The following is a 25,651-nucleotide window of genomic DNA, read 5'->3' as shown; positions in this document are numbered from 1 at the left end:
AAGCACGAAAAATTTGACAACTTTCAAAAGTCGAAACAGTTCAAAAATTTTTCCTCGTCCAAACACCTGCTACTCCTTATAAATCCGTTTTTTTTCCAACAAAGGAAAGGAAAACTTTACATTTAAACAACTTACGAATATTTTTAAGTACAAAAATTTGAAACGTTTTATAGACTTCACTCAGCTTTAGAAATCTTCCTTAGTATAAACTATTTGAATATTTTTTCAAAGTCTAAGCAAGTTGAACATTTTTCAGACTTCAAACTTTTGCGATTCTCTATTTATCCATTTTTTTTTTTTTAAACTAAAAAAAAAGTTTTCTAGGTTCAAACAATTTCAGAATATTTCTAAAACCAGCAGATTAAGAATTTTTCAGAGTATAAATAATTTGAAAATTTTTCGAAGTCTAAACAATTTGAAATAAACTTCTGCAACTTCTTATAGATCCATTTTTCCCAACTAAAATAGTTTTCTATGTTTAAAGAATTCAAAAACAATTCTAAGTACAAAACAGGAAAAATTCAGAATTTTCAAGAAATCAGAATTTTCCATCAAAACTTTTCGAAGTACGAAAATGTAAAAATTTTTCAAAGTATGAAAAATTTTAAAATTTTTCAAAGTCAAGACAATTTTAAAAATTTTTATAGAGCAAACAACTTGAGAAATTTTCTAAGTTCCAACAACATCAGAATTCTTCATGGTACAAACAGTTTTTACAAACAGTACAACAGTATTACTTACAACATCTGCGATTCTTAATATACCTGTTTTTAAAAAACTTCAGAAATTTAGAAATACCAACAACTTCAGAATTTTTTTAAAACCAAGAAATTAAAAAATTTCCAAATTACAAAAACTTTCCCACGACCAAACACCTGCTGCTAGATATATAGCCATTTTTTTCAAACTAAAAACAATTTTATGTACATGCAACTCCAGAATATTTCTAACACAGACGGATTCAAAATTTTTTCAAAGTATAAATAATTTTAAAAAATTTCAAAGTCAAAACAATTTGAAAAAAAACAATAAAATATTCTGTTACTTTTGTATACTTGTTTTTTCCAACTGAAATAATTTTCTATGTTCAAACAACTTCGGAATTTTTTCAAAGTGAAAATTATTTGAAAAAATTTTTAAGTCGAAACAAATCTAACATTTTTCTAACACCAAACTTTTACAACTCCTTAAATAATTTTATTTTTTCCCAACTGCGAAAATTTTCTAATTTGCAAAGCTTTGAAATATTTCTAAGCAGAAAAATTTGGAAAATTTTTCAAAGTCAGAACAATTTGAAAGCTGCTCAAAGTACAAACAAATTAAAAAAATTTTCTAAGTACCAATAACATCAGAAATTTTCTAAGTACAAACAGTTTTAAAATTTTTCGAACTTCTGCGATTCTTTACATGCCCGTTTTTAAAAACTTCAGAATTTTTCAAAGTACCAACAACTTCAGAATTTTCCAAATTCTATGTTTTTTCAGAATTTTTGAAAACAAACTGATTCGGAATTCTTTCAAAGTACAAATAATTTGAAAATTTTTCAAAACCGTAATAGTTCTTAAATTTTTCTAACTTCAAACTTCTGCGCTTCAGAATTTTTCAAAATGCCAACAACTTCAGAATATTCCTAATTCTAAGTATTATCAGAATTTTTTGAAAACAAACCTATTCTGAGCTTTTCAAACTACAGATTATTAGAAGATTTTACAAATCCGAAACAGTTTCGAATTTTTTCCGTGACTAAACTTCTGTGATTTTACATAAACGCGTTTCTTTTCTGCTAAAATACTTTTCTATGTTCAAAGAACTTCAGAATTTTTCCAATTACATATAATTGTAAAATTTTTCTAAGCCGGAGCAAGTTGAAAATTACTTAAAATATAAACTTCTGCTACTTCTTAAATAAATTTTTGCCAACTTCAAAAATTTACATGTTTACAAAACTTCAAAATATTTCTAAGGACAAAAATTTCGAAAATATTTTAAAGTTAAAACAATTTAAAAATAATTCAAAGTACAACCAACTTCGGAAATTTTCTACCAACAATACATCTGAATTTAAAGTTTTTTAAATTCCAATCAAGCTTGAAAAAATTTATAACTACCAAGGTACCGTATTAATCAACTAAAATAATTTTATATGTTCACACAGCTTCAGGGTATTTCTAAGTACAAAAAAAATTGTACATTTTTCTAACTCAAAACAATTTGAAAGTTATGCAAAGTACAAAGAACTTCAGAAATTTTCTAAGTACCAATAACATTGGAAATTTTCAAAGTACAAACATTTTGAATATTTTTCTGACTTTAAATTAACAACCAATCTGAAGTGTTTTGGAACGCAGATGATTAAAAACGAGACATAGTTATCGAAAACTTCAGTTACAGAGTGACGATATGAGTTTACTTAACTTTCTTAGGTTAATGATAAATACGCTAGTATTTCATCGATATTTCCAAGAACTACCTTAATCAAACGAGTTTAAACGGATTTTCATTAAAATATGAATTACGAGTTTTAGTGACTTAATTAACGATTTTTCATAAAAATATTAATGAATAATAATTACACTATATAACTGATAATGAGTAGACAAATTTATCAAGTTTTTTCGAACTCATAAACCATTTTCTTCAACTGACTATATATAGTTATCTCTTAGAATGATTATTACATATTTACTATATCTCGACTAATTAAATACAAACATTCTGACTAATAAACTATTTCATCGGTTTAGAATTATTAGACACATCATTTTAAATTGGTAAAAATGTAATCTCTAAAGAAGGGTTCATTTAGAAATTAAACCAATGTTATTATAATGCTTTAATGGGAAAATAATAATTCGAACATTAATTTAAGTAATGAAAACATAATCCATTTTATTGAACTGAATATGTATAGTTATCTCTTAAAATGATTATTACGTATATACTATCTCAGCTAATTAAATACAAACATTCTGACTAATAAACTATTTCATCAGTTTAGAATTATTAGACATATAATTTAAAATTGGTAAAAATTTAATCTCTAAAAAATGGTTCATTTAGAAATTAAATTAATGTTTTTATAATGCTGTAATGAGAAAATAATAATTCACACATTAATTTAAATAATAAAAACATAAGAAAAATATACTAGCTTGCAAAAAATTTCTAAGTCCCTGGAAGGGAAAAAAAAAAAAAAAAAAAAAAAAAAACGTTGCTCATCACATTAGCGAACTCACTGAAGAAAACAAATTAAATATAAACATTCTGATTATGAAACTATTTAATTAGCTTAGAATTTTTAGTTTTATAGTATAAAATTAATAAAAATGTAATCTTTGAAGGCTCATTCTTAAAATTAAATCATTGAAATTATAATGCTTAATTGAGAAAATAATAATTCACAAATTAATTTAAATATTGAAAGCATAATAAAATATACTAGTTTGCGAAAAATTTCTAAGTCCCGAAATTAAAAATAATTCTTCCACTTTCCAAAGAAGAGATAATAAAAATCTTCCTTTTGATAAAACTTTATCTAAAGAGGGGATCTCGTAATCTCACTCCATTTCAGAAAAATGTCCAAGTGCGACAGGAGCCCCATGAGTATACTGCCACATCGACTCGGGGTCAATGACTGCGACATGAGCCCCATGAGTATACTGCCACATCGACTCGGGGTCAATGACTGCGACATGAGCCCCATGAGTATACTGTCACATCGACTCGGGGTCAATGACTGCGACTTGAGCCCCAATTTTCCACTACTTACCAAAAATTAGAAATTAAGCTCAAAAAATTAAAAACGCATTAAATCCTACAGTCGAATTTTGCGTTTTGTAATAATGTTATTGTATTGAAAAAATCAAAAAAGGGAAATAATGGCTATTTTAAAAGAAAAAAAAAAGATTGTAAAATAACATGCTGGATGGACGATGAAATCGGCAGTAGTAAAACACATCAAAATTAATGATTAAAATGCCTCGAAAGTTGCAAGTCGTTTTATTGCCGGATTAAAAATAACAGGATTTTTAATCCGGCAGGATAACCCTGGATAAATAACAGGATAACCCTGTGGAGAAGCCTAGCAATAACAGTTGAAAGAACAATAAAAAATCTCTTAGAGTTTTGATGAATTTGGCACAAATCAAGTGCATATTCGCGATTTAGTGTCGTGTTAATATATATTAAAAGTATGGTATTTTCAAAACCATGAGAAAATGCGTATTGCCGAAAACAAGCAATGGAAAAATAGCCTGTTTTTACGATAAGACTGACATAAATAACGTACTTCAAAAGAGATTATTACTTGCCCGATTTGAAAGTCTCGAGCCGTTATAATATTGCATTTAAGAGATCGGACAAGAAACATTTGGAAATCCGACTCAGGGGGGTGGGGTAGCTCTTGAAAATTTTACTTCCGATAAAACGCGATCGAAAATAACTTGAATTAACTTTGAAATGGACTGAAATAAAGAGCTTTAAAAGCATTACTAAAATTCGAAATTCACGCATTAATTCTTCCGAGGTAAAATTATCGGGATTTTAAAAACTATGAAAATTTGTAGTAAAAAACAACGAAAAGAGCTATAAAAAAACTACAATGATTTAGATTTGGCGCGTTCAAAGACTCATTTGCAATTTAAAATTCCTAATCTTTTTTTCTTCCTTTTTTTGTGAAAAAAATTTATAGTTTTTATTTTATTCATGTTTTTATTTTATTTATATGTTTAAGAAACACCGCAGGTCGTAGAAGGCTCATCAATATAGATGAAATTTATTAATTCTGGAATCGTGCGTCCTTTAAACCTCGTGTATTCTCCCCCCCCCCCGCACCGCGGTGGTAGATGAGGTGTTATTAGTTAAAATAATTAGTATTTAAGAACATTTGTTATTTTATTTCATTTACTGAAGTGTGTATTTGCATAAAACAAAAACGGTGGTTTATTTTTTTAAAGATTTGACAGCTGCAAAGAAAATGCCATTTAGAATGCTTTAGAACATACAAGAGCATTTCATGTACTTTTATTTCTTCTTCTTTTTTAAATTCTCTTTGGCGCCTGGGGTCCCAGGCAATCAGGGGAGGGGGGGATTAGCTCTTGAAAATTTGAGTTCCAATTAATTGTATTAAAACAAAAACGTACGAAGAAACACATTGCCTTGTAAATCTTTTAAAATAAATATATTATACTGAATAAATAGTATATATTTTTCTCTTTTTTCAAATTGTGATACTCAAAAAGTGACCGGAAACCAAATTCTCTACATTGCAATGAGATGTTTAGGCACTCAACTTTCATTTCCTTTTCAATTTGCTCCCCTCTTTTCCTTTGATTGTTCGCACTTCCAAAAACATCATGAAGTCCCAGGGGCGCCCTTGGGCAAGTAAAAGGAACACGGACCATAAATTTTACTAGTCTAAAAGGCTATTTATAGAAAAGCGTGTCTAATTAAAAGAGTTTTATTCGATTGGTTTCTGTTAGTTGATTTAAGACTGTTGGCATCGTTTTTAGCTATAATCTACATCCATGTTAGTTTATGGGAGAAGTAATTTTAACTTTTTCTCAAAAACTTATTACCGTCTGACATTTTAATATACGTATCATATTAAAAGATCTCATTAAAACTTAATCACCTAATGTTTCAAATTATTTTAAATTGTTATTATAAATTTTTAGAGCAATATCTATGATGTGTTTATGAAGTTATTTTTTTAGCTATTCATGAACTTGAAAAAAAAAACATAACACAAAAAAACATAAATACATAATTGATTTCTGTTGCCTACAATAAGAAAAAAAAAAAAAACTTCTGTGACAGAAAATTACCACATGAGCACTTAGGGTGCCTTGGGTGAAGTAACTTTGGGATATCTAATTTATAGTTTTAAAATCAACTAAAATACATTCAATTCTAGAGCATAGCAAATTTTTTTGATATCAAATATAGACAAAAATTTTAAAAACATCCCTAGAGATTTCTGATAGAAATTATTTGTGAAAAACATTTTTAGAAGGGGAATAAAAAAAATCTGAAATCAATTCTTTAGCTATACTATATAGAAATTTCTAGCTAGAACTTATAATAGTCTAGCTATATTAAGTTCTAGTTATAACAGTTATAACTCAGATTCGCTGATTATTATAAAAAATGGGGACTTTAATGAGATATTTAATTCTTTTGCTGTGTTATTTTATGTATTTTTATGAAATATTTTCTTTAACATTTCTTGCAACGTAAATCATTTTAACGATAAATTTTACAATATAATAATTACTTATTTTAGTTTGGGCATTTTAATTTATCGTTTTAGTTATGTTCTAATATATTAAATGACATTAAAAATATTAAATAAAGCATGAGATAATTTTAAACTATTTTGTAATAATATATTGATCAATATATTACTTTATTCTAAATTTAATATTTGTTTTAGTTTAATTTTTATGAAATTTATTTTGCTTATACAGTTTACTTTAGCTATAGAACGAATAGTTCAAAATTCTCAATCATGTATAAAAAAAACTACTCTTGACGTTTACTTATTCACACTTTTTGCTTCGCTATATAGGGGCTATCTGAAGACATTAGATACATTTTTCGATCTAGTTTTTCATGCTTAATTGCATGAGATAAAATTCAAGTGTGTGGCATAATTGGTTTTAAAGCTGTAAGAAGTTTCTTTTAAATAAATATACTTTATAAAAAAAAACGCATTTTAAATATTAGTCCATTAGAATAAGCAAGAAAAAATGCATTGGGAACAATATTTAAAATTAAATACGATTAGGAATAAGCAATGTAAAATGCATGAATAAAAACTTAAAACCCTCTATTCGATTCCTGTTACATATCTCATTCTATTCAACACACATAGGAGGGGACATCCTTTTTTTTTCTTAGAAAACTGTTAGTTTATTTTAAGTATTTATGCATATACGTATGCATACGCATTCATATTTGTATATCTATACACATGTATACATATTTATGGATACATAATATGTTTACGAACGTAATATGTATACGTATGTATATTGATATAAAATGTGTTTATAAAACTTAAAGTAGACAAACAGTTTTCTACAAACAAAAAGTGTGTAAAAATTTCTTAAAAAAAAAGGTCGATAGATAATGCCCTTTTACAATTAATATTTTCGGAGATATCAATAGTTTCTTCTCAATGTAAATATTTTTTAACTTTTAAATAACTATTTTTTAAAATAATTTAAAATCAAAGATCAGGAACAGATAAATTCTAAAAAAGAAAAAGCGAAACGAATGACGCCAACCGTTACCAAAAATTCTAATTAAATAGCATTACATAAGCTGAAACGTAATTTGCCTTTTTCAGGCAGACACTGCAATTGTCTATCCATCGGCGTTGATCATTTATATTTTGACGTATAATGCGGTTTTCGGAATTTTATGTTATGCAATATTTAATTTAATTATGAGCATACGATTATTTTAAGAAATTTCATATTTAAAATTTTTTATAGTATTTAATTTTTTAATATTTTAGAATTTATACAAGCAGAAATTCAAATTTGAACCATTCGAATTCGTGGCTTCAAAAATTCATCATTTTACAGCTAATATTTTCACGTTCAAAGCAAATAAAAAAATAAATTTAGAGTTAAAATAACTCTTATAAAACTTATTTCCGCATCAATAACACTTTCAGAATATTCCTGATATATTTCACTAAAATGGGCAAATTTTCCTATTTTACTATACCCTTGTTTCTCTACGGGGGCGGTGGGAGTATGCTGAGGGGCAGGGAACTTGTTTTGGGCTGTAGGGGGGCGTTGGATATGTTATGGGCGGTAGGGGGGCAATGAGCATGGTTAGTCCTTCAAATTTAGTTTCAAAACTCCCAAATAAAATTATTAAATTAAGATTAATTTAATAAGTAAAATAAATCTTAAATTAATATTAAATGAAAAATTAAGAATATTCGAAACATCATTTGCACCAGCAATAAGACGAACTTGTACGACACCTTTTCTCCGTTTCGAAACAGTATTGCACAGCGCATGAGTCATTTATTTTTGCCTCTGACTTTTTCAAACCATTTGGCGTATGGTTCTAACTCATTTAAGCCGTTTGGCGGAAAATTTGATTCATAAATTTCTTATTTCTGGAAACGGCTTATTTATTTTAAATAAAACTTTTTTTTTTTTTTTTTACTATCGAGCAATAAATTTGCGGTTTTATTTTCATCAAATTTAGACTGGCACAGACCTTCGAGAGTTACATATTCATTAGATCTATTTTTAGATTTTAGTGCGGGGTGACTACTGTGTTCTGAACTATTGGACGGATAGGCGTCAATTTGATATTCATATTCGCTTAATAACTTTAAATCGAAAGTGCTATGCTGTTTAGTTTTTTTTTAGAGTAAAATCATTATTAGAACGAGAGGAAATTATTATTATTTTTTTAAAATTCGAGTGTATTCCATTTTTGCTTTATTAGGATCCTCAAAAATATTAGGGGGGTTATTAATTCACAATTAAGATTTTGGCAGACAGCTGCCGTTACTGTTATCGGATTTTCTAAGACTGTCTCCTATAGCTCTGACTCATTCAAGCCATTTGGCGAAATTGAAGTGCATGCTCTTTTAGTAAGAATGTTTGATTTGATCAGTATTTCTTATGATCGTTTTCATTAACTCCTTTCAGTTTTTTCCCAGGTTTCAATTCGATTTCATTATTTCTTTGGCCAGGTACGTGTGTGAATTAGTTTTTCATAGTATATTATTCATTAATTTTAAGAAATAGTTATTTTTTTTTTCATCGTTTGCATTTTGTTGCCGCCAACAATGTCATTTAACAAAAAGAAGTGTCGTCAATACAATGCCACTTACTGGAAGTTTGGATTTGTTTAATCACCGTCGAACTCTCAACTACCTATGTGTTTACTTTGTAACAAAGTTTTATCGAATGAGGCCATGAAACCCTCTCGTTTGCAGGAGCATTATTTGCAAAAAATTCACCCTGACAAACAGAATAAAGACTTGTCATTTTTAAAGAACATCAAGGATAAGTTTCTGAAGGCACCTTCGGTCTCGGGCTTACTAGCAGGGTTGGGTTTTTGCCGTCAAAAACTGGTTTTTGACATGACAGTGGTAAAAACCGTGTTTTTACCGGTAAAAACTGTCAAAAACCTACTGTTTTCTTTTATTTATGGCATATGGTGGACAATATATTATTTTCACATAATTGCCTTTATAAATTAATGTTGTAAATAATTGCTATTGATTTTGCAACTACATACACGTATTCTTATGGAAGGATATACATTCATACAGAAATATTGTAATATACTTATTGAAAATAGTGATACTTACTTTTATCATTATAGCTTGATTTGCAAAGGATTCAAAATTTTGCACTTCTTAATTGTTAGAAATAAACAAACAAACAAAAAAGCTTGGAACTATTAATAAATTCAGGAACTAAAATGAAGAATTTAAAATTTGGCATTTCTTAAATATTAGAAATAAGCTAAACAAAACTTCTAACTACTAACAAACTCTATGTCAAGAATTACTGCTATTTTGACAAGTTAAAAGCTTTTATTCAGTTGAAAAAGCACATTAAACAAAACTTAATTACAAACAAAATTATATGTTCAGTAGTCGGGGTCACTGTGCCGAAGCATACGATAGCAAGTGACTAATTTTGCACATTTTTCATTGCCCAGTCGATTTCTGAGTTTAGTATGAATGAGTCTGAAATTCAAGAATAATGAGGATTCGAGATCATTGAGGATAATGATAACAAAAGGTTAGTGCAATGTTGCAAGGAAACTCTAAAAGGATTTCCCAGGCTTTTTCATGTCTCATTTCTGTGTAAAATATTGAAAGCAAAAATGATAAGAAAAGTTTTTTTTTGATGAGGCTTTCTTTTTATGTGTACATGTGTTTCTCACAGCAAGATTTTATGAATGAAAGTAATCAATCTTGACATTCTTCAGTAACGTAATATGCCAAACAAAATGATGCTTGGAAATGTTGAAAATTTTGATTAGTATCCTAATATTTTACTTCAAATAGTATGTTTTAATATAATCATGTTGGGGAAAATGCAGAAATCTGCTCTTAAATATCTTTTAGCAACTTTGTTTTAAATTTTATTGCCAAAAAAAATGAATTAATTTTAAATTATAAGCAGTTAAACCCAAATAAAAATACAGTTTTATCCAAACTATGGGTTTTTGACAGAGGGGTTTTTGACATGACGGTAAAAACCATGGTAATAACCGGTAAAAACCGTCATGTGTCAAAAACTTGCCAACCCTGCTTACTGCTGCCAACCTCGTCCCAAAAATGCGACGATGGTCTGATAGCCTCTTATAATATATCAAAATTAATTGCCAAATCTGGCCAAGGCTCATACCATAGGCGAAGAGTTGATACTTCCATCTATTAAGGAAGTCTTAGAAACAGTTTTACATCATCCAGCCGCATCTAATGTAATAAAAAATATCCCATTAAGCAACGATACAGTGCGGCGACGAATTGATGAGATGGCGGAAGACGTTGAGGATTCCTTATGCAAACTTTTGATATCGAATGAATTTTCCCTGCAAGTTGATGAATCAACTTTGCCAAGTAATGAGGCTTTATTGTTGGCGTATGTCCGGTTTGTTGAGGAAGGAGAATTTTTTCTAGATAGGCTCTTTGCACGAAGCTTGATTATAGATACCAAAGGAGAATCTATTTTTAACACTGTCAAAGATTATTTTAAAGAGAAAAACATTACTTTTACGAATATTATGTCTGTTGCCACTGATGGAGCTCCAGCAATGGTGGGTCGACATGGTGGGTTTATCGCCTTTTTGAAGAGGGAGGTACCAGATATTTTAGCTGTTCACTGCGTGATTCACAGACAGCATTTAGTTGGAAAAAATCTCAGTGACCGCTTATATCAGTCACTGCAATACGTTATCTCTGCTGTGAACAAAATTCGCAGTAATGCTCTTAACGATCGATTATTCAGACAGCTATGACCTGTCTCAATAGGTTTTGAAATCTTTTCGACTCTGTGCTTGAGTTCCTGGAAGACAAAGATGTAGCTCTGAGAGACAGATTGCTAGAATTTAAGATAGACGTTGCCTACATGACGGATTTATTTGCAAAATTTAATGGTGTTAATTTAAAATTTCAAGGCAACGAACTCAATTTGATCACTTCAAATCAGTTATTTCTGCCTTTCTAAAAAAACTCATTTTGTGGAAGCAGAATTTTGGTAGGAATGAGTTTAGCCAATTTCCGATCTTATCGGATCTTAAAAAGAATGGTGAAATTTCCTCTGGTGATATACAGGAATATTGTCAACATCTTGAGTCTTTTTACATGGGCTTTTCTAATCGTTTTAAGGATGTGTTGACCCTGGAAGTCCCTCAATGGGTTATGAACCCTTACGTGAATATTGAAGCAGCAGAGGTTCATATTCAGGAGGAATTGGTCGAACTTTCAACTTATGAAACTTTGAAAGCTAGCTTCCAGAATGGTGATCGTCTCACAGAATTTTGGCTTCAAGATAACATAAGTCGTCTCTACCCTGGACTGTGCTGTGACGGATCTAGTCACAAAAAAGAGAAATCGACTCGAAATCGTGCTACGAGGGGACTTGCGTCTTCACCTTACTGAAAATATTGAACCGAATGTTAAGAAACTAGCTCTGAACCATCAAGCAAAATCATCCCACTGACATAGTTACTTGATTGCTTGGTTGATACCACGTTTCAGTGTAAAAAATTTATTTTTGATGTTTTTTTAATTATCTAATTAAGTTTAAATAACTCTTTTTAGCATAGATTTCTTTGTTTGTTTTCTCATTACCGTATTTATTTTGATTATAATAAATAGATTACCTGTCGGGAGAAAAGTATCGAGTTAACGTTCACACTATTTTTTTTTTTAAAAACCAAACAATGTTAACGCGTAAGAATATTGCTTAAAAATGTTACCTCTTATAATTCAGCTCACCCTATGCTCCAAATAACTGAATTTTCACAAAAGGGGCCTTTAAACTTTTTTTTTGCTCCTGATGGGAGCGGCAGCGTTAAAAAGGTTGAGAACCTATGTACTATACCATAGTTTATTGCTTTTGACATGAAGAAGAGTTAGATATTCCTCTATGGGCTGTCGCGCCACTGAGTTCAGTTTTTAGTACATCGTGTAACATATCATGTAAACAAGAAAAAGAAAAAAAACCGAGAGCAATATTATTTTTTACCAGATAACGGCCTAATTGCGAGGACATTATGGTCATGGATATAGATCCATAATGTTCGTTGCGACTCAGTCTTCATATTTCCCTTCTACAAAACAAGCATGAATTTAATGATGGAGCCTAAGTGGAGTAATAGTTATTTAAAAAAGCAGTTAATAAGTAAAATTATATGCAATTTTTTAAGTAATAGTAATTATTGAAAAATAATAGAGTAATAGTTAATCACAATTTAATTAAAAAGCAATAGTTAGTAGTTATTTAAAATTTTTATAGAAATATTTAAGGTTGTCAGAAAAAAAGGAGAATGTAATACATTATAAAACATCCCTTTCTGTGACCTTGCTTTTTATTGATCATAAAATGAAAATAGTGGAGATAATGATCATGAGAGTAATAATTTTCTCGCTTTTTCGCTGCATTAATTTGAATTTATTCAACCCCTAACTGAAAATACTGTGGAATGTCTCTTCCAGGTGACAATACTGAATACAAGCAATATCTTTGCTGTGCAATCAATATTTTGCTTACACCATAATTAACAAGCATTTTAGCTGACTAATTTATTGTGCTTATTCACATACTTTAAAAGAGCTAAATAAAATAACTTTTTTAATACAGTTTCAATAAACGTTTTTTCGTTATATAAGCATTGCTGTTCTATATTTAAATTTGCAGATTTCATTTACAATAGGAATTTTAAATTACATTTGAACAAACCAGTTATTAAAGAATAATAATGAAATTGAAAAAAATTATTTTGCTGGAACTTTCCAAAGATATCATTTAATTTTGTAAGCAATACAAAATAGATAACAAAAGAAACACAGAAATGCAAAAGAGATAATATTCCACGGCAGATAACAGTCAAGTGAAGAGTAGAAGGTTAAACCCTTTGACGCAGAATTTTCATTCAAAATATTTTTTATTATTTCGTAATAATTAAAGTCAAAATAAGTAAAAAACTTAATATTTTGAATTATAATAATTTATGGTTATGAAATAGAGAAAACTAAATGTAGATAAGGATACAAGCGTCCATTGCGAAGCATGGACTGACGGCGCACTTCCAAACAATGCCTTTCCAAATTTGCACTTATTTGTAATCATTTAAACATAAGGGAACATAAGTAATTCAACATGTAAATTTCTTTAATTTTCAAAATTAATTATTGATAAATTTCTGAATGTAAATAAAAAAACATTTTTTCAAGCTACTTTTTTTTGGATTTTAATAGAAATATAATTCCGATAATCTAACAGATTTTTTTAGTAACTATTAGACGGTTTCTTATGTATTTAAAAAATAAAAAAACCATGTTTCTATTAGTAATTAAACTGTCTGAAAAAATATATAAAAGGGACGTCGCTCTTTCTTTTAAACTGTGTGCATCTTTGACGACAAATGAAGAATCATAACTTAAAAAGTGTATTTAAAAACCAACAAAAAACATATTTATAACAAGATAACATGCTAGCAATTAAGTAACAAAAGATTAGCTGTAAACATCTATTAGTAAAGTCTTTATAAGGGAACATAAGTAAAGTCTGGATCGGTGAGGCAGCGCCGCTGTTCGATTGTCGTCATTGATTTGTTCAGAGCCGTTTTTATGTTTTTCGGGGCCCTGGGCCTGTCGTTATTTGGGAGTCCTTTATGATTAATTTTAGTATAAAAATTTTTTAGCTTAAATCATTTTTAAAAAATTATTTTACTTTAAGGTTGAAAAACAAATACATTATTATAAAAGCGTTAATACATAATTACATAATTAGTATTGAAAGTTTAAGGTAACAGTACTTTTCATGGTTTTTGAGAGTCTTCTGTCACATCATTAAAATTCATTTCCTGCCAGACATCATATTCAATGCTCATGATTGACAAATAATTAAATCTTTTTTAAATCAAAAAAAAGAAGTGTATGAAGAAGAAAATATAAAGGGATAATAGCTCAATGCCCTGAAACCTTTTGTTTTCGAAGCACTACTCAAGTATTTCGTTCAAGCACTTTTCTCACATTGAAAATGAAAATTTAAAAACTAATTGTACTACTGAACTCCAAATTATCTTTTTCAGTTAAAAGTAGAGAGAGTGAGAAAGAGAAGCTAGATGATTTTTCGTGGGAAAATTAAAAAAAAAAAAAAAAATGAAGAATTTGAATCAAGATTGAAGCTTTAATTTTTTATAAAGGATAGGTTGGGATAGAATTTTTGTTGCTTACAATACAAAATTACTTCATAATTTTCTTACAAAAACTAGTTTTTCATTCACCTGTTATACCATCTATTTACATGGAAGTATTTGTTTTAAATTTTTTTTTTTAGTGTTTCAGTCTCATAATTCCTTCATTATTATTCTTTGAATTTACACTAGGGAGAATTTCATTTAACAATAATAATAATATATTTTCTAAGCAAACAATGTCATCGTAAAGGAATTTTTTTTATTTAATAATAATATATTTATTAGTAGCTATGAATTTTGATTTCATAAATGAATTTTTGCAATATAAATTTAGAATTATCGTTAATATTTTTTTATTCGCTAAATTTAAAAATTTTAAATTTATAATTACATATTCATAATAATTATTTTAATTGTACAAATAATAATTTTGTATTATTTTTATATAAAAGAAAAATATCAATTTACTAATTTCGTTTTTTAAACTTGCTTCTCAAAAAACAGGTGTGGTCAATACATTTAAGAAAACAAGTATTATTAGAAACACATAATTCAAATTTTCTGTCATATAAAAATTTTAATTTTTTAAAAATAAAAAGAAACATAAAGTATGTTCTAGTATGTATGTATAGAAAGAAACATTTGTATTGTTCTACTGTTGTTGGCTGGCATACAAAAATCCCCTTTCCAAGAATTTGCAGTAATTGAGTAAAACAAACAACCCCTTTAGAAATCAAGTTTCGAGTCCCCTTCTACAAGAACGTATTAATTCAATCATTTGCCACATGCCTTGGGCCAGGCCCATCCTTAAAAACGGCTCTGGATTTGTTAATAATGACGGAAAGTGGCGTCGGCTGGCATCGCTACAGCTTCGCCAGCGCCAGAGGGTTAATGATTTCTCTCTTGATGGGGAATTAGGGAAACAGAGAGCATCTCTGAATTATCCATATTTCAAGCAAGAACCATATTTCAAGTTTCAATATTATATGTGCAGTTGATTTTTATTTATATAAAAAAATAATAAATAAATAAAACGTTATAATATAAAAATTTTTTAACAGTTTGAAATACGTTTTACTGTTAAAGTTACAATGAGTACTATAGATAATGAAAAGAGTAAGCAAAACATTTATCCAAAGTTCCTAAATCAGATTTTTTTCTCAGTTTGCATTATTATAATAGTAAAAAGTAAAATTATGGAAATAAAATCACTATAGACTATTTTAAGAAATTTTTTTCGTGACTCATCGAATTTCAGTAAAAGAAAGAATGCAAAACAAAAAAAAAAAAAAAAAAAAAAAAAACGAAAAAAATAAAAAATAATAATGAATAAATAATAAATGAAAGTACTACGTGCAACATCAAATGTTTTCAATTGGAGAAAATTGTGAAATATTTTCTTAAATAAAATAAACAAAGGTTTTAACTCTACGATGAATATTTATGATACACTGATGTGAAACAAACATTTGCTGTGGGTGGACTAATTCTCATGCATGTTAATTAAAAAAGTATAACAAACATAAAGAATAATTTTATTAATAAAAGGTTCATTTTTCAGTTAATGATCCTTTACATCAGTGGTGCGCAAACTAGGGGTCGCGACCCCTGTGGGGGTGGCCAGAAGTTCTTTGGGGGTCGCCAAATTTTTATGAAATGCATTATCCCTGCATGCTGCATACTATACAGTGTACATATAAAGAGAGAAGCGCCGTCACTCACTGTTTAATTGCAATTTCATGCTGTCCACTCTTTCTTTGACCGTAATGCGTAATGTATTCTCTATCTTGCTATCCGTTGAAAAACAATATCAAGTTTTATGCAAGAATGCCATCAGAGTGTTAATACAATTTGCATCAACGCATTTATGTGAAACTGGATTTAGCAAACTAGTTTCAATAAAAAATAAATACCGCTCGCGTTTAAACCCTGAAGATGATATGCGAATTGCAATTAGCAACATACATCCAAACATCGATGAGATAATTAGAAACTTGTAGCCACATACATTTCATTAAATGGCAATTACTGATTTTTGTGTTATACAAAAAGTATTTTCTTAAAATTATAAATAAAATTAATATGAGTCGTTTTTATTCGATGAAACGAAAGAAATGCTGAAAATATACATCGTATTTGTGAACATTTATCTCTAGGGGTCGCCAAAAATTTTCTCTCTTCAAAAGGGGTCGCAGTCGAAAAAAGTTTGCGCTCCACTGCTTTACATCATTATCTATTAATTTTATAACCAAAAGATAATATGCTAGTGCTTTTATTAATGAAAAATCATAGCAAAAATCTAAGGACAGAAACATGTGAAATGAGACATCTTAAAAATTTAGATACAAAAAGTACGAGAAATCATTCTTATATCCTTGCTAAGTGTTCCGAAAGGAGTAAGAGGGAAAAACGGAGAGAAAAAAAAAAGAAGAAAAAACTATTCCCACTAATTTAGGAGCATCCGTCAAACATCCCCTCCCCTCCCACTAGATTTGACAGTCCAGACAAAAATTAAAATTCCAATGTATCTCAGTGCCATCTTTTGGCGATATACGTCTCCACTAACTAAAAATGAACTATTATTATTTATTTTAAATAACTGGTGCAGCCATCTATTAACAGAATAAAAAATATATAATCCATACTAGCAAAGACTCTGTTTTATGATTTAATTCAACTAAATCTTTATATTGTAACATATTTTGTTATCAACTGAATGAAAGAGTATAAAAACAAAATATGAAATGAAATTGATAAATTTGAGTAAAAAACAAATGCATTATGAAGATTGAAACATTTTTAAGTACTTGAATTAAAATTTCAAATGTCTCTTAAGAAGTTATATTTTTAGATTAAGGTAAAATTAAAAGGTATTTTTTTTCAATATTTATTTGGATTTTTTGTTTTCGGAATGCTTTTAGTAATAAGGAATGGGAACGTCACCTTAATTGTAATAGCAATAAAAAAAAATTGAAGTTTAAAGTAAAAATTTTAAAGACATCAATTTGCATATTTTAAAGTTTTATGAATTAAAATTAATGAAAAAAAAACCCTATATTTTTATATATAAATATTTAATTTCAAACGAATTTTTGGGAATAAGAAATAAACTCTGAAAATTTAATGTTTTTTATAAGAAAATAAAGTATTTTTTTATAACAGTGAGTAGAAGTTCATTATTGCTTAAATAATATATTGCTTTGATGAAATGTTTTTTTATTTATTTTTCATATGTCATTTATGGCAATCTTATGAATATTCTATTGAGTCAATGAGTGAACAAAAGGGAACACAGTATTATGAGTAGTAAATATATTTTATTCTATATATTTATTGCTGCCTTTTCTCTATATATTATTAAATGCTCGTTAAATACTATTACAAAGGATTGCATAAACATATTTAAATTTAAAAATCATTCTCTATTCGGGTTTCCTCTGGTAATCCACCAGTCATTGCACATTTTGACATCAAATAAAGATTTTCGTTAGTCAAATATTTTAAAGAAATGATCATTCAACTCTTAAGGAGGTATAAATTTCTAGTGAAAAGGCAGATAATAAATATTTTGAATAAAGTATAGTCACATACCCTTTATGTAATCCTTGATTAGTTTTGGATAAATTTGAAGTAGTCGCATTTTTGAAATACCATTTCTCGCCATTTTCTATCGCGTAGTCATCTGACTAGGAAGGACAGGGAGGAGGCGTTACTCATTATGATTAGTATACTGCGCATGCTTGAAAACATGCCTTGAGGGATCATCCTGTCTCCTGAGGATTCACAGGCATCCTCACGCTATACACTACCATATATAATTACAACTTGGCTGTTTTGAAATTAGTAGTTTTGAAAGATATGCATTCTCTATTACTTTTAAAAACTCTTCAGCTTTTAATAAGTCTTGATTATTCTAAAATTAAAATATTTGGAATTTATTTCATTAATTTATTTTATGTTTTTATTAGAATTAAAGTTAATTTGCTCCAAGTTCAAAATCATTAATAATAACACGAATAACATAACATCCAAAACATTTGTGAGTCTTCGTTATTTTAATTATAAGGCAAAGACATACAAATTATTAATACTACAAAACAAATTTATGTATATTGTTGAATTCCACAAAATAACTAATGTGTCAAACAAATGTATTATGTGATATGTAGTACTGTGCTGTGATGAATAAATACAATGTAACATCAAAGATTATTGTTGAACAGTATGAACACCTTGAAAAATAAAATATTTTGCTTCCAAATATATTTTTTAGATTTAAAAAATAAGATTCTTCATGTATAATTATAATTTAAATGATGAGAAGAAAGGATTTTGATTAAAGCAAAAAATTTATGGGTTTATGTCATTTGATATTGTTATAAGTAGGTGTAAGCCTAAATTTTGTTGATTTTGTAACAGGTAGCTTGTAAATTTTGCCTTTTCATTTTTTTTTTTTTTTTTTTTTTTTTAAATTTTCAAATAATGAATGACAAAACATTTTTGATTTAAGAACAGATTTTAGAATATTAATACAAAGATAAATGCTTTTATCTTCTTTTATCAATTAAAGCAACCAACAACTATCTAAAACTGCTTATTGAAATTGTTTTATATATTTGTCTAATATTCTAATTTCCTTAACAGGATAAATGTGCTCTCAACTGTATGGAAAAATATATGAAAATGAACCAAAGAATATCTCAAAGATTTCAAGAATTTCAGATTATATCTAATGAAAATGCAATTGCTGCTGCTAAAAAGACTGGAAGTTTACCTCTTTAATCAAATGATAAGATACTCATTGTCATACTTAATATTTACATACCATATTTAGCTCTAAGTGTCACTATATTTGTTTCATGTTTTGCTATTCTGTTGTACATAAACCTAAACATTAAAGTTTATGTTAGGAATATATGTTCTAGTCTTTTTCTTCCCCTCTAGTATGTCATGAGAATTTTGAACTTGCTATGAAAAAATTTTTGTTAAGATATCGAAAACTTATTATAAGTCATGCACATTTATACAATGTATCAGTTATTTGTTCTGTGAACTACCCACTCGTTCTTTGGAAACTTATAACTATTAGTGGCAGCATTATGAGTACTTATTTATTTATTGAAGTGCTTACCTAACATTTTTATGCTCATCCTTTAGTATATTTTATAACTGAATGTTTACAAGATGCCAAATCAAGTAGGGTGAAAATATCTTAGCACTTAAAGACTGAGTGTAGAATAAATTGTTCAAAATTGAAGTAGAAGAAATCTTCTGTATTCACTTAAACTTATGCTTTACTTTGTTGCCAATACAGTAGATTCAATTCAGCTTCAGTAGATTCAATTTCCCTGGTGTACTTTTACAAAAACTTGTTTTTGTGTGATCAAATGATTTTTCAAATTAAAAATGAAAAATAAATTGTGATCTTGAATAGTGAGAACTTTTTTTAATTAAACTTTAGTCATTATCTCTGCCTCCTGATGAATCGCCGTGCAACTATCGTAAGAGGTATAAGCAAATGCCTCAAAAATAAAAACCTGAATTTTGATAAATAATGCCAGTCGATTGATGCTTTCGATTTTGCCTGATCAACTGAAGGTTACAATCTTTAATTATTCTTAGTATGAATTATCTAATGTGGTTTTGTTTCTAATTTATCTACAGTTTAAATATTTCTTTTAACTTCACTTTTTAATACTTCAGATTTCCATAACATATGAAGCAAGCAAACAGTTTTTTTTGTTTGTTTTCTTACCCTTTTAAGTTTTAGTAGCATATAAACCATTAACTCCATAAATAAATAGCACATGGGTGAAAATATTTGTATTCTTGTTCCTATGCCATGGGTGTCACTCTTCAGTCCTGGGGACTGAAATCAGTCTTGAGAAAAAAATCTGTGGACTAAATCCCATCAATTAATATTTCTTTCCCAATTATTTTTTCAATTAATTTTTTTTTCTTTAAAAATATGAGATTTTTTTTTAAATAAACAAAAATTAAATAAATTTTAATGAAAATGCTATTTATTGTAAATGATCAAATAATGTCACATTGCAATGAAAGAATGGGATTGAACTTTAACATTTGCTGGTATAAACAAAATTTGTGCTATTTTGCAATATAAATCTGATTTAGTTTACACTTTTCCCTGATGTTTTGGAATGCTAGTCTAAGTTAAATTACTATTATTAAGAAAAGAAATTTATAGAGTACCAGTTAGGGAAAAAATATATTTGTGAAAGGAAAAATAGAGAAATGAGTGGCTTTCAGAAAAAGTTAGTGGTTTATATCAGTGATTTTAACTTGGTGATTAGTGTGAAAAGTTAAATGAGGTTGGCTACAATTTATTTTTGTTTTGTTTGCTGTAAAAAAAAGTAATTAAATAGAAAGAAAAAAAAAATTTATTTTTTTTAGAAGAAAAAAAAACAAATTATTGATTTAATACACAAGCCATTATCATGGATTGGTGCATTTTGCAGTCAGCTATAAATTTTTGGAGATTCTGGTAAGCAATGCTAGACCGTGTAAATTAATCAAAAAATAAGTTCAGTCTTGAAATTTTTTTAGAGCAAATTCTAGATATATTGCAACATTCCAAATATAGTTGATTTTTAAAATTTATAAATATTAATTGTATTTAGAAGTATAACTTTATACTTACTATAATAATGTTATTAAAAAGTCCAAATGTATTAATTAATTGTTTATTTAATGTCAATATCTTTACTGAAATATTTATATGATTATATAGTTGGATAATAAATTGTAACAAAATGTCAGATGAAATTTGTTATTAACAAAAAGAAAACAAGACAATAAAGTAACAAGATTTAATAATATTCCAATTTGTAATGCATAAAATAATATAACAATAATAATTTCAAAAATTTGTGGAATAACTTAAACTTGAAAGTGTGCTAAAATTTAAACAAATCGTAAAAAAGTGAACTTATTAAATATTTACTATGTGTAATTTAAATTATAATTTTCTACCTCTATAAGTATAAGTTTATTCCAATTATTTCAAAATAAAGTTTTCTACCAAATAATTTCTTTAATACAAATATAATTTTTTTGACACATTTAGCTCATAATAATAATTTAGACTCTAAAAAATACTATGAGTTCATGTAGCTATTTCCATAGGAAACAAAAGTTTACAAAGTGAACTTTATGTACAAAATGTTATAATAATTTGCATGAATTTTGATGTGAAATTATAAAAAAAAGTAATAAAAGTTATTCCTGCATACATTAAATATTGTAATATATAATATAGTTTAATATTGAGAGAGAAAATATGTACAGAAGAATATCGAATGCAACAACCATGCCATAAAATTCATACATCATTATGAGGAGTCAGGCCATTAAGCCTGTTATAATACATTTTATAGGTAAAAAGATCACTTCTAGTTCAATAACTCGCTCTGCTTAAAACAGAGTGTTTTGAAACAAATTATGTTTTATTATAATAATTTAAAAGTAGTTTCCTATTTTATACATTTAAATATTCCTGAGTTAAAATTTATTTTAATTTTGAAATGATAAAAATCAAAATACTTTCATAATTATTCTACACTAATTCAACATATCTTAAATTACAAATCTACAATTATCGATTTTTAAAATAAATTTTTAACTAACAGAAAAGTGTAATCATTCTAACTATATTCGTGCTAAATTGACTGCTTATCAATTAGTAATTCTTAATTAAAAAAAAGATTGAAAGAAAAGTTACTTGAAACTACACTCCCTATGGCAAATGTCTCTTAATAAATCATAAATTAAAATACATGTGCCATATTCAAAGATTATTTTTTATCAATCTCCAAATAAAAAAATTTGTGATTCATTGTAATCAGATCCAGTTTAAGCCTTTAATTACCATCAAGACTTATACTTAGTTATGTAATTCAAGAATAAAATTCTTAAATTCGCCATTATTCTTGAATAGAATATTTAAATAATTTTTAAACATATTATGAACAAAGTGTTGTTGTAATGCAGGCAGCCATAACTAACCTGAATATGGAAGTTCATTTAATTGTGGGATCTTAAGATCCCACAAGAGCAAAAAAAAAAGTAATAGAACATTTTAATTGCATTTACTTCTCTGTGCTTCATTAAAAACTACATAGTATGCATCTTAAAATGCAAATAATAGAATCTTTACTTTGTATGCTAAAGTAAAAATTAAAAATCTGTTGGAAGCTGGAAAATATTTTGTTATACAAGTGGAATTAAAAACATTAAAACCAGTTTGATTGCCTCATATAATTTGGAGGTGTTTCTAAGAATCAGTTTTCCACTCCTCTCTGTTTTTGTTTGTTACTCTCTGAATGATATTTTCGGACCTGCTTTCTTCAGTTATAATTAATCAAATTTTGATAGTGTTTTGTTTTCTCCTTTATTTAAACATTAAAATACTTATGCCACTTCATTTTTGGCCAGAATTCTTAAAATATCTATTAAGAATAGTCATTACAGAACATCCTGTTTATTCAAAAAGTTTCCCTCTTTCCATTCCATCCTACTGCATGTCAGCTAGTAGTAGTGAATTAAATTTAAAAAAAAAAAAATAATAACCTTGTGCCTTTCTTAAACAAATATTTTACACATGAAATCATATCAAGCAGTTTTGAATTCCAAATTATGAAAATTTTAAGAACTGAAAGTTTTGTGAACAAAAAATCGGTGTGTGCTCATATCAACTGTCTGAATCTCATTACTGCTACTTTTATGGATGAAAAAAAATAAAATAAAAAATTTATTTTTATGATATTAATTTTGTGGACAAATCTGTCTCAAACAAGAGAGAGTTAATTTGTGTTTCTGTCGAAGTAGTTAATCTTAGATGCATTTTCCAATGTCCTTTGTTGATTTGAATGCAATTCTGCACTAAGTTCACTGAAATTTTTAAAAAAAATTGTGCATTTTGCTCGTCATACCACATCTTAGAAACACTAAGCTTGAATGTATTTACTACATCATTTTAAAACACTTTAAACCAATTTTAAGTTACTAAAAAATCAATCTTTGAAGTCTTTAACTAAACAAGCTTTCAATAAAAAATAAATGTCTACAATAATTATCAACCTATTCCTCCCACCCCACCCCAAAAAAAATCTCTTAACTAATTAGCACTTAATAATATAGAAAATTCCACTGAAGATGAAAAATTTGGTTATCAGGGAATTAGTGATTCTAATATGTATCACTTAATGCTCTTTAAAGTTTAGAATTTGTGGTAAAATTAAATACATATTCTAACAGAAAAAAAAAACCTTTAAATTTAATAAATGTTTGTTTTAATCAACCTGTAATCGATTATTTTAGTGTACATGCTTGTAATACCCAATGAAACATTGACGTCTTAGTCCATGCACTTATAAAAAGAAAATTGGTTCTATGAAATTTTTTGAACTTCTATTTTTAGCCTGTGTAATTCAATTGGGAGACAGGATTCAAAGTTTTTAGCTATAAAAGCATTTGTTGATTTCATTTAAAAATTTTTATCTACATACTTAATAAATTTTATCTACATCAACATTTTAACTCTCCATTTTCTAACGTTGTGGGTGATCGTGTAGTCCTTGATCTAAACCTTTTTCTCCACCAACAAACGCCCAAAATACTAAGAACAATTGCTAAAATAATTATTGCCAATGTAGCACAAATTGCTGTGACATTTGAAAAAACCGAGTCTTGCAGTTCTTTAGTTACTCTTTGTTCATTATCTTCATACATTTCATCATCATGCACCTGCTCATAATCAGAAGTTGGTGATAATGAAATCATTTGATCAGTATCAGTAGGATATGTTTGCAATGTTGTCTGAAAATTAAAATCTTCCAGCTTTACTTCCTCTTCAAAAGGGACCCATCTGGAAATAGGTTCTTCCATAGGTTCCTTTGGGACGCCTAATTCCAGCCATTGGCGATTCGATCCATCTCCTTCCATAATGTTAAAATCCATGAAAGGGGGATCATGTCGAGTTTCATCTTTCATTATGTTTCGACCAATGAAAGTGGGACCTTCCTCTAAATCAAGGAAAGGATTGAGGCCTGTGTCAGGATCTGTAAACTCACTAATGTGTGTTGGTGGATCAAATGATTTGGGTAACAAAGGTCTCTCGATTAAAATGTCTGGCTTCGTTGTTGATTTAAGTCTTTGATGATAATTTGTGTCAGCAGCCGCTATTGCTAGCAGAAACAGTAATGTAGAGACATCGTATAACATGGTTAGCCTATAAAACAAATTTTAAAATCTATGAAAATAATAAAGAAACACTTAAAATAGCTTTTATCACAACATCAGATTTTCATGTACTAAGGTGCCATCTTAATAGTTCGAAAGACTTCTACTGTGAAAATTAATTAGCACTAATGACTAATTAATATAATATAAACTAATTAATACCTAATAAAAATTAAATCAAAGTGAACATTAATTATTACTTAATCACTAGAGAGGAAGACAAGATAAAAATCCAGTTTGATTTCCCATGCGTTTTTAAAAATCCCCCCTTTAAATACTACTCTGTTTCCTCCAACAATAAAACAAGTGTTAATATTTTCAATCATGCCTTCCTCAGTAGTAATGCGTTAGATTTTGAAAACGTTTTTGATTTTTCTCCCTTTAATAATTATTTGCAATTTCTAATTAGTGTTTTGAAACTATATTTTTAACACGGATTCTAAAAATATCGATGAAGGGTGGTCCTTATGGAACACCTTGTCTTGTAGGGTTCACACTTTTAAATAACCGATTTTCATTTCCGTTAGCGCAAAAAAAAAAATTTTTTTTTTTCCTTACTGCTTTTAAAAAGGAAGAAAACAGTTCTGCCTGGCGAAGTTGAATTCTAACGTTGAATTTTTCCAAAATTTGAATCTCCACTTAAAAAAATTATATCAAAATTAAATCAAACTAAATTTAATTAATAGCTTTAAATGTAGCCAAAATTCGATTCTTTTATGAATCGAATTTTGGCTACATTTTATGACTAAAATTATAACACTACAAAGGATAGCTTCAAAATTAATTATATTATCACCGTAAAATCTACCATTTTTAACAGAATTTTATTTTCAATAAAGGTCATACTTTAAAAAAAAAGATAAAGAAAAACTGGTTTTGAGTTTCCCTTTTTAATAAATGGCAGTTAAATCTCTAGTTTTACAGTGAAAATGTCATTAAAATTTTACCATTATTATAAGGTATAGTT

General features: G+C 27.9%; 2 protein-coding genes across 11 annotated transcripts in view; one reads left to right on the top strand and one right to left on the bottom strand.

Annotated features, from left to right (window-relative positions):
- Positions 1-19,341, top strand: part of LOC107448450 (mitochondrial import inner membrane translocase subunit Tim9) — a 35,657-nt gene extending 16,316 nt beyond the window's left edge. For all 3 annotated transcript variants that reach the window (XM_016063640.5, XM_016063639.4, XM_043050822.3), the window contains one exon: positions 19,069-19,341. In XM_016063640.5, coding sequence (XP_015919126.1) covers positions 19,069-19,206 — 138 coding nt within the window. In that variant the 3' untranslated portion in view covers positions 19,207-19,341. The remainder of the gene's footprint in view (positions 1-19,068) is intronic.
- A 1,899-nt stretch (positions 19,342-21,240) lies between these two features.
- Positions 21,241-25,651, bottom strand: part of LOC107445255 (uncharacterized) — a 33,211-nt gene continuing 28,800 nt past the window's right edge. For 6 of the 8 annotated variants that reach the window (XM_071178539.2, XM_016059608.5, XM_043050855.3 and 3 more), the window contains one exon: positions 21,241-24,673. In XM_071178539.2, the coding sequence (XP_071034640.2) occupies positions 23,971-24,666 (696 nt within the window). In that variant the 5' untranslated portion in view covers positions 24,667-24,673 and the 3' untranslated portion in view covers positions 21,241-23,970. The remainder of the gene's footprint in view (positions 24,674-25,651) is intronic. The other 2 variants (XM_016059611.5, XM_071178540.2) reach the window with 1 other exon arrangement.

This window comes from Parasteatoda tepidariorum, chromosome 6 (genome assembly GCF_982258835.1).
Source record: "Parasteatoda tepidariorum strain Cologne lab strain chromosome 6, Ptep-v5.0, whole genome shotgun sequence".
Classification (NCBI taxonomy): domain Eukaryota; kingdom Metazoa; phylum Arthropoda; class Arachnida; order Araneae; family Theridiidae; genus Parasteatoda; species Parasteatoda tepidariorum.
The sequence above is the reverse complement of the archived record's forward strand: the minus strand, read 5'-3'. Positions and strand labels throughout refer to the sequence as shown.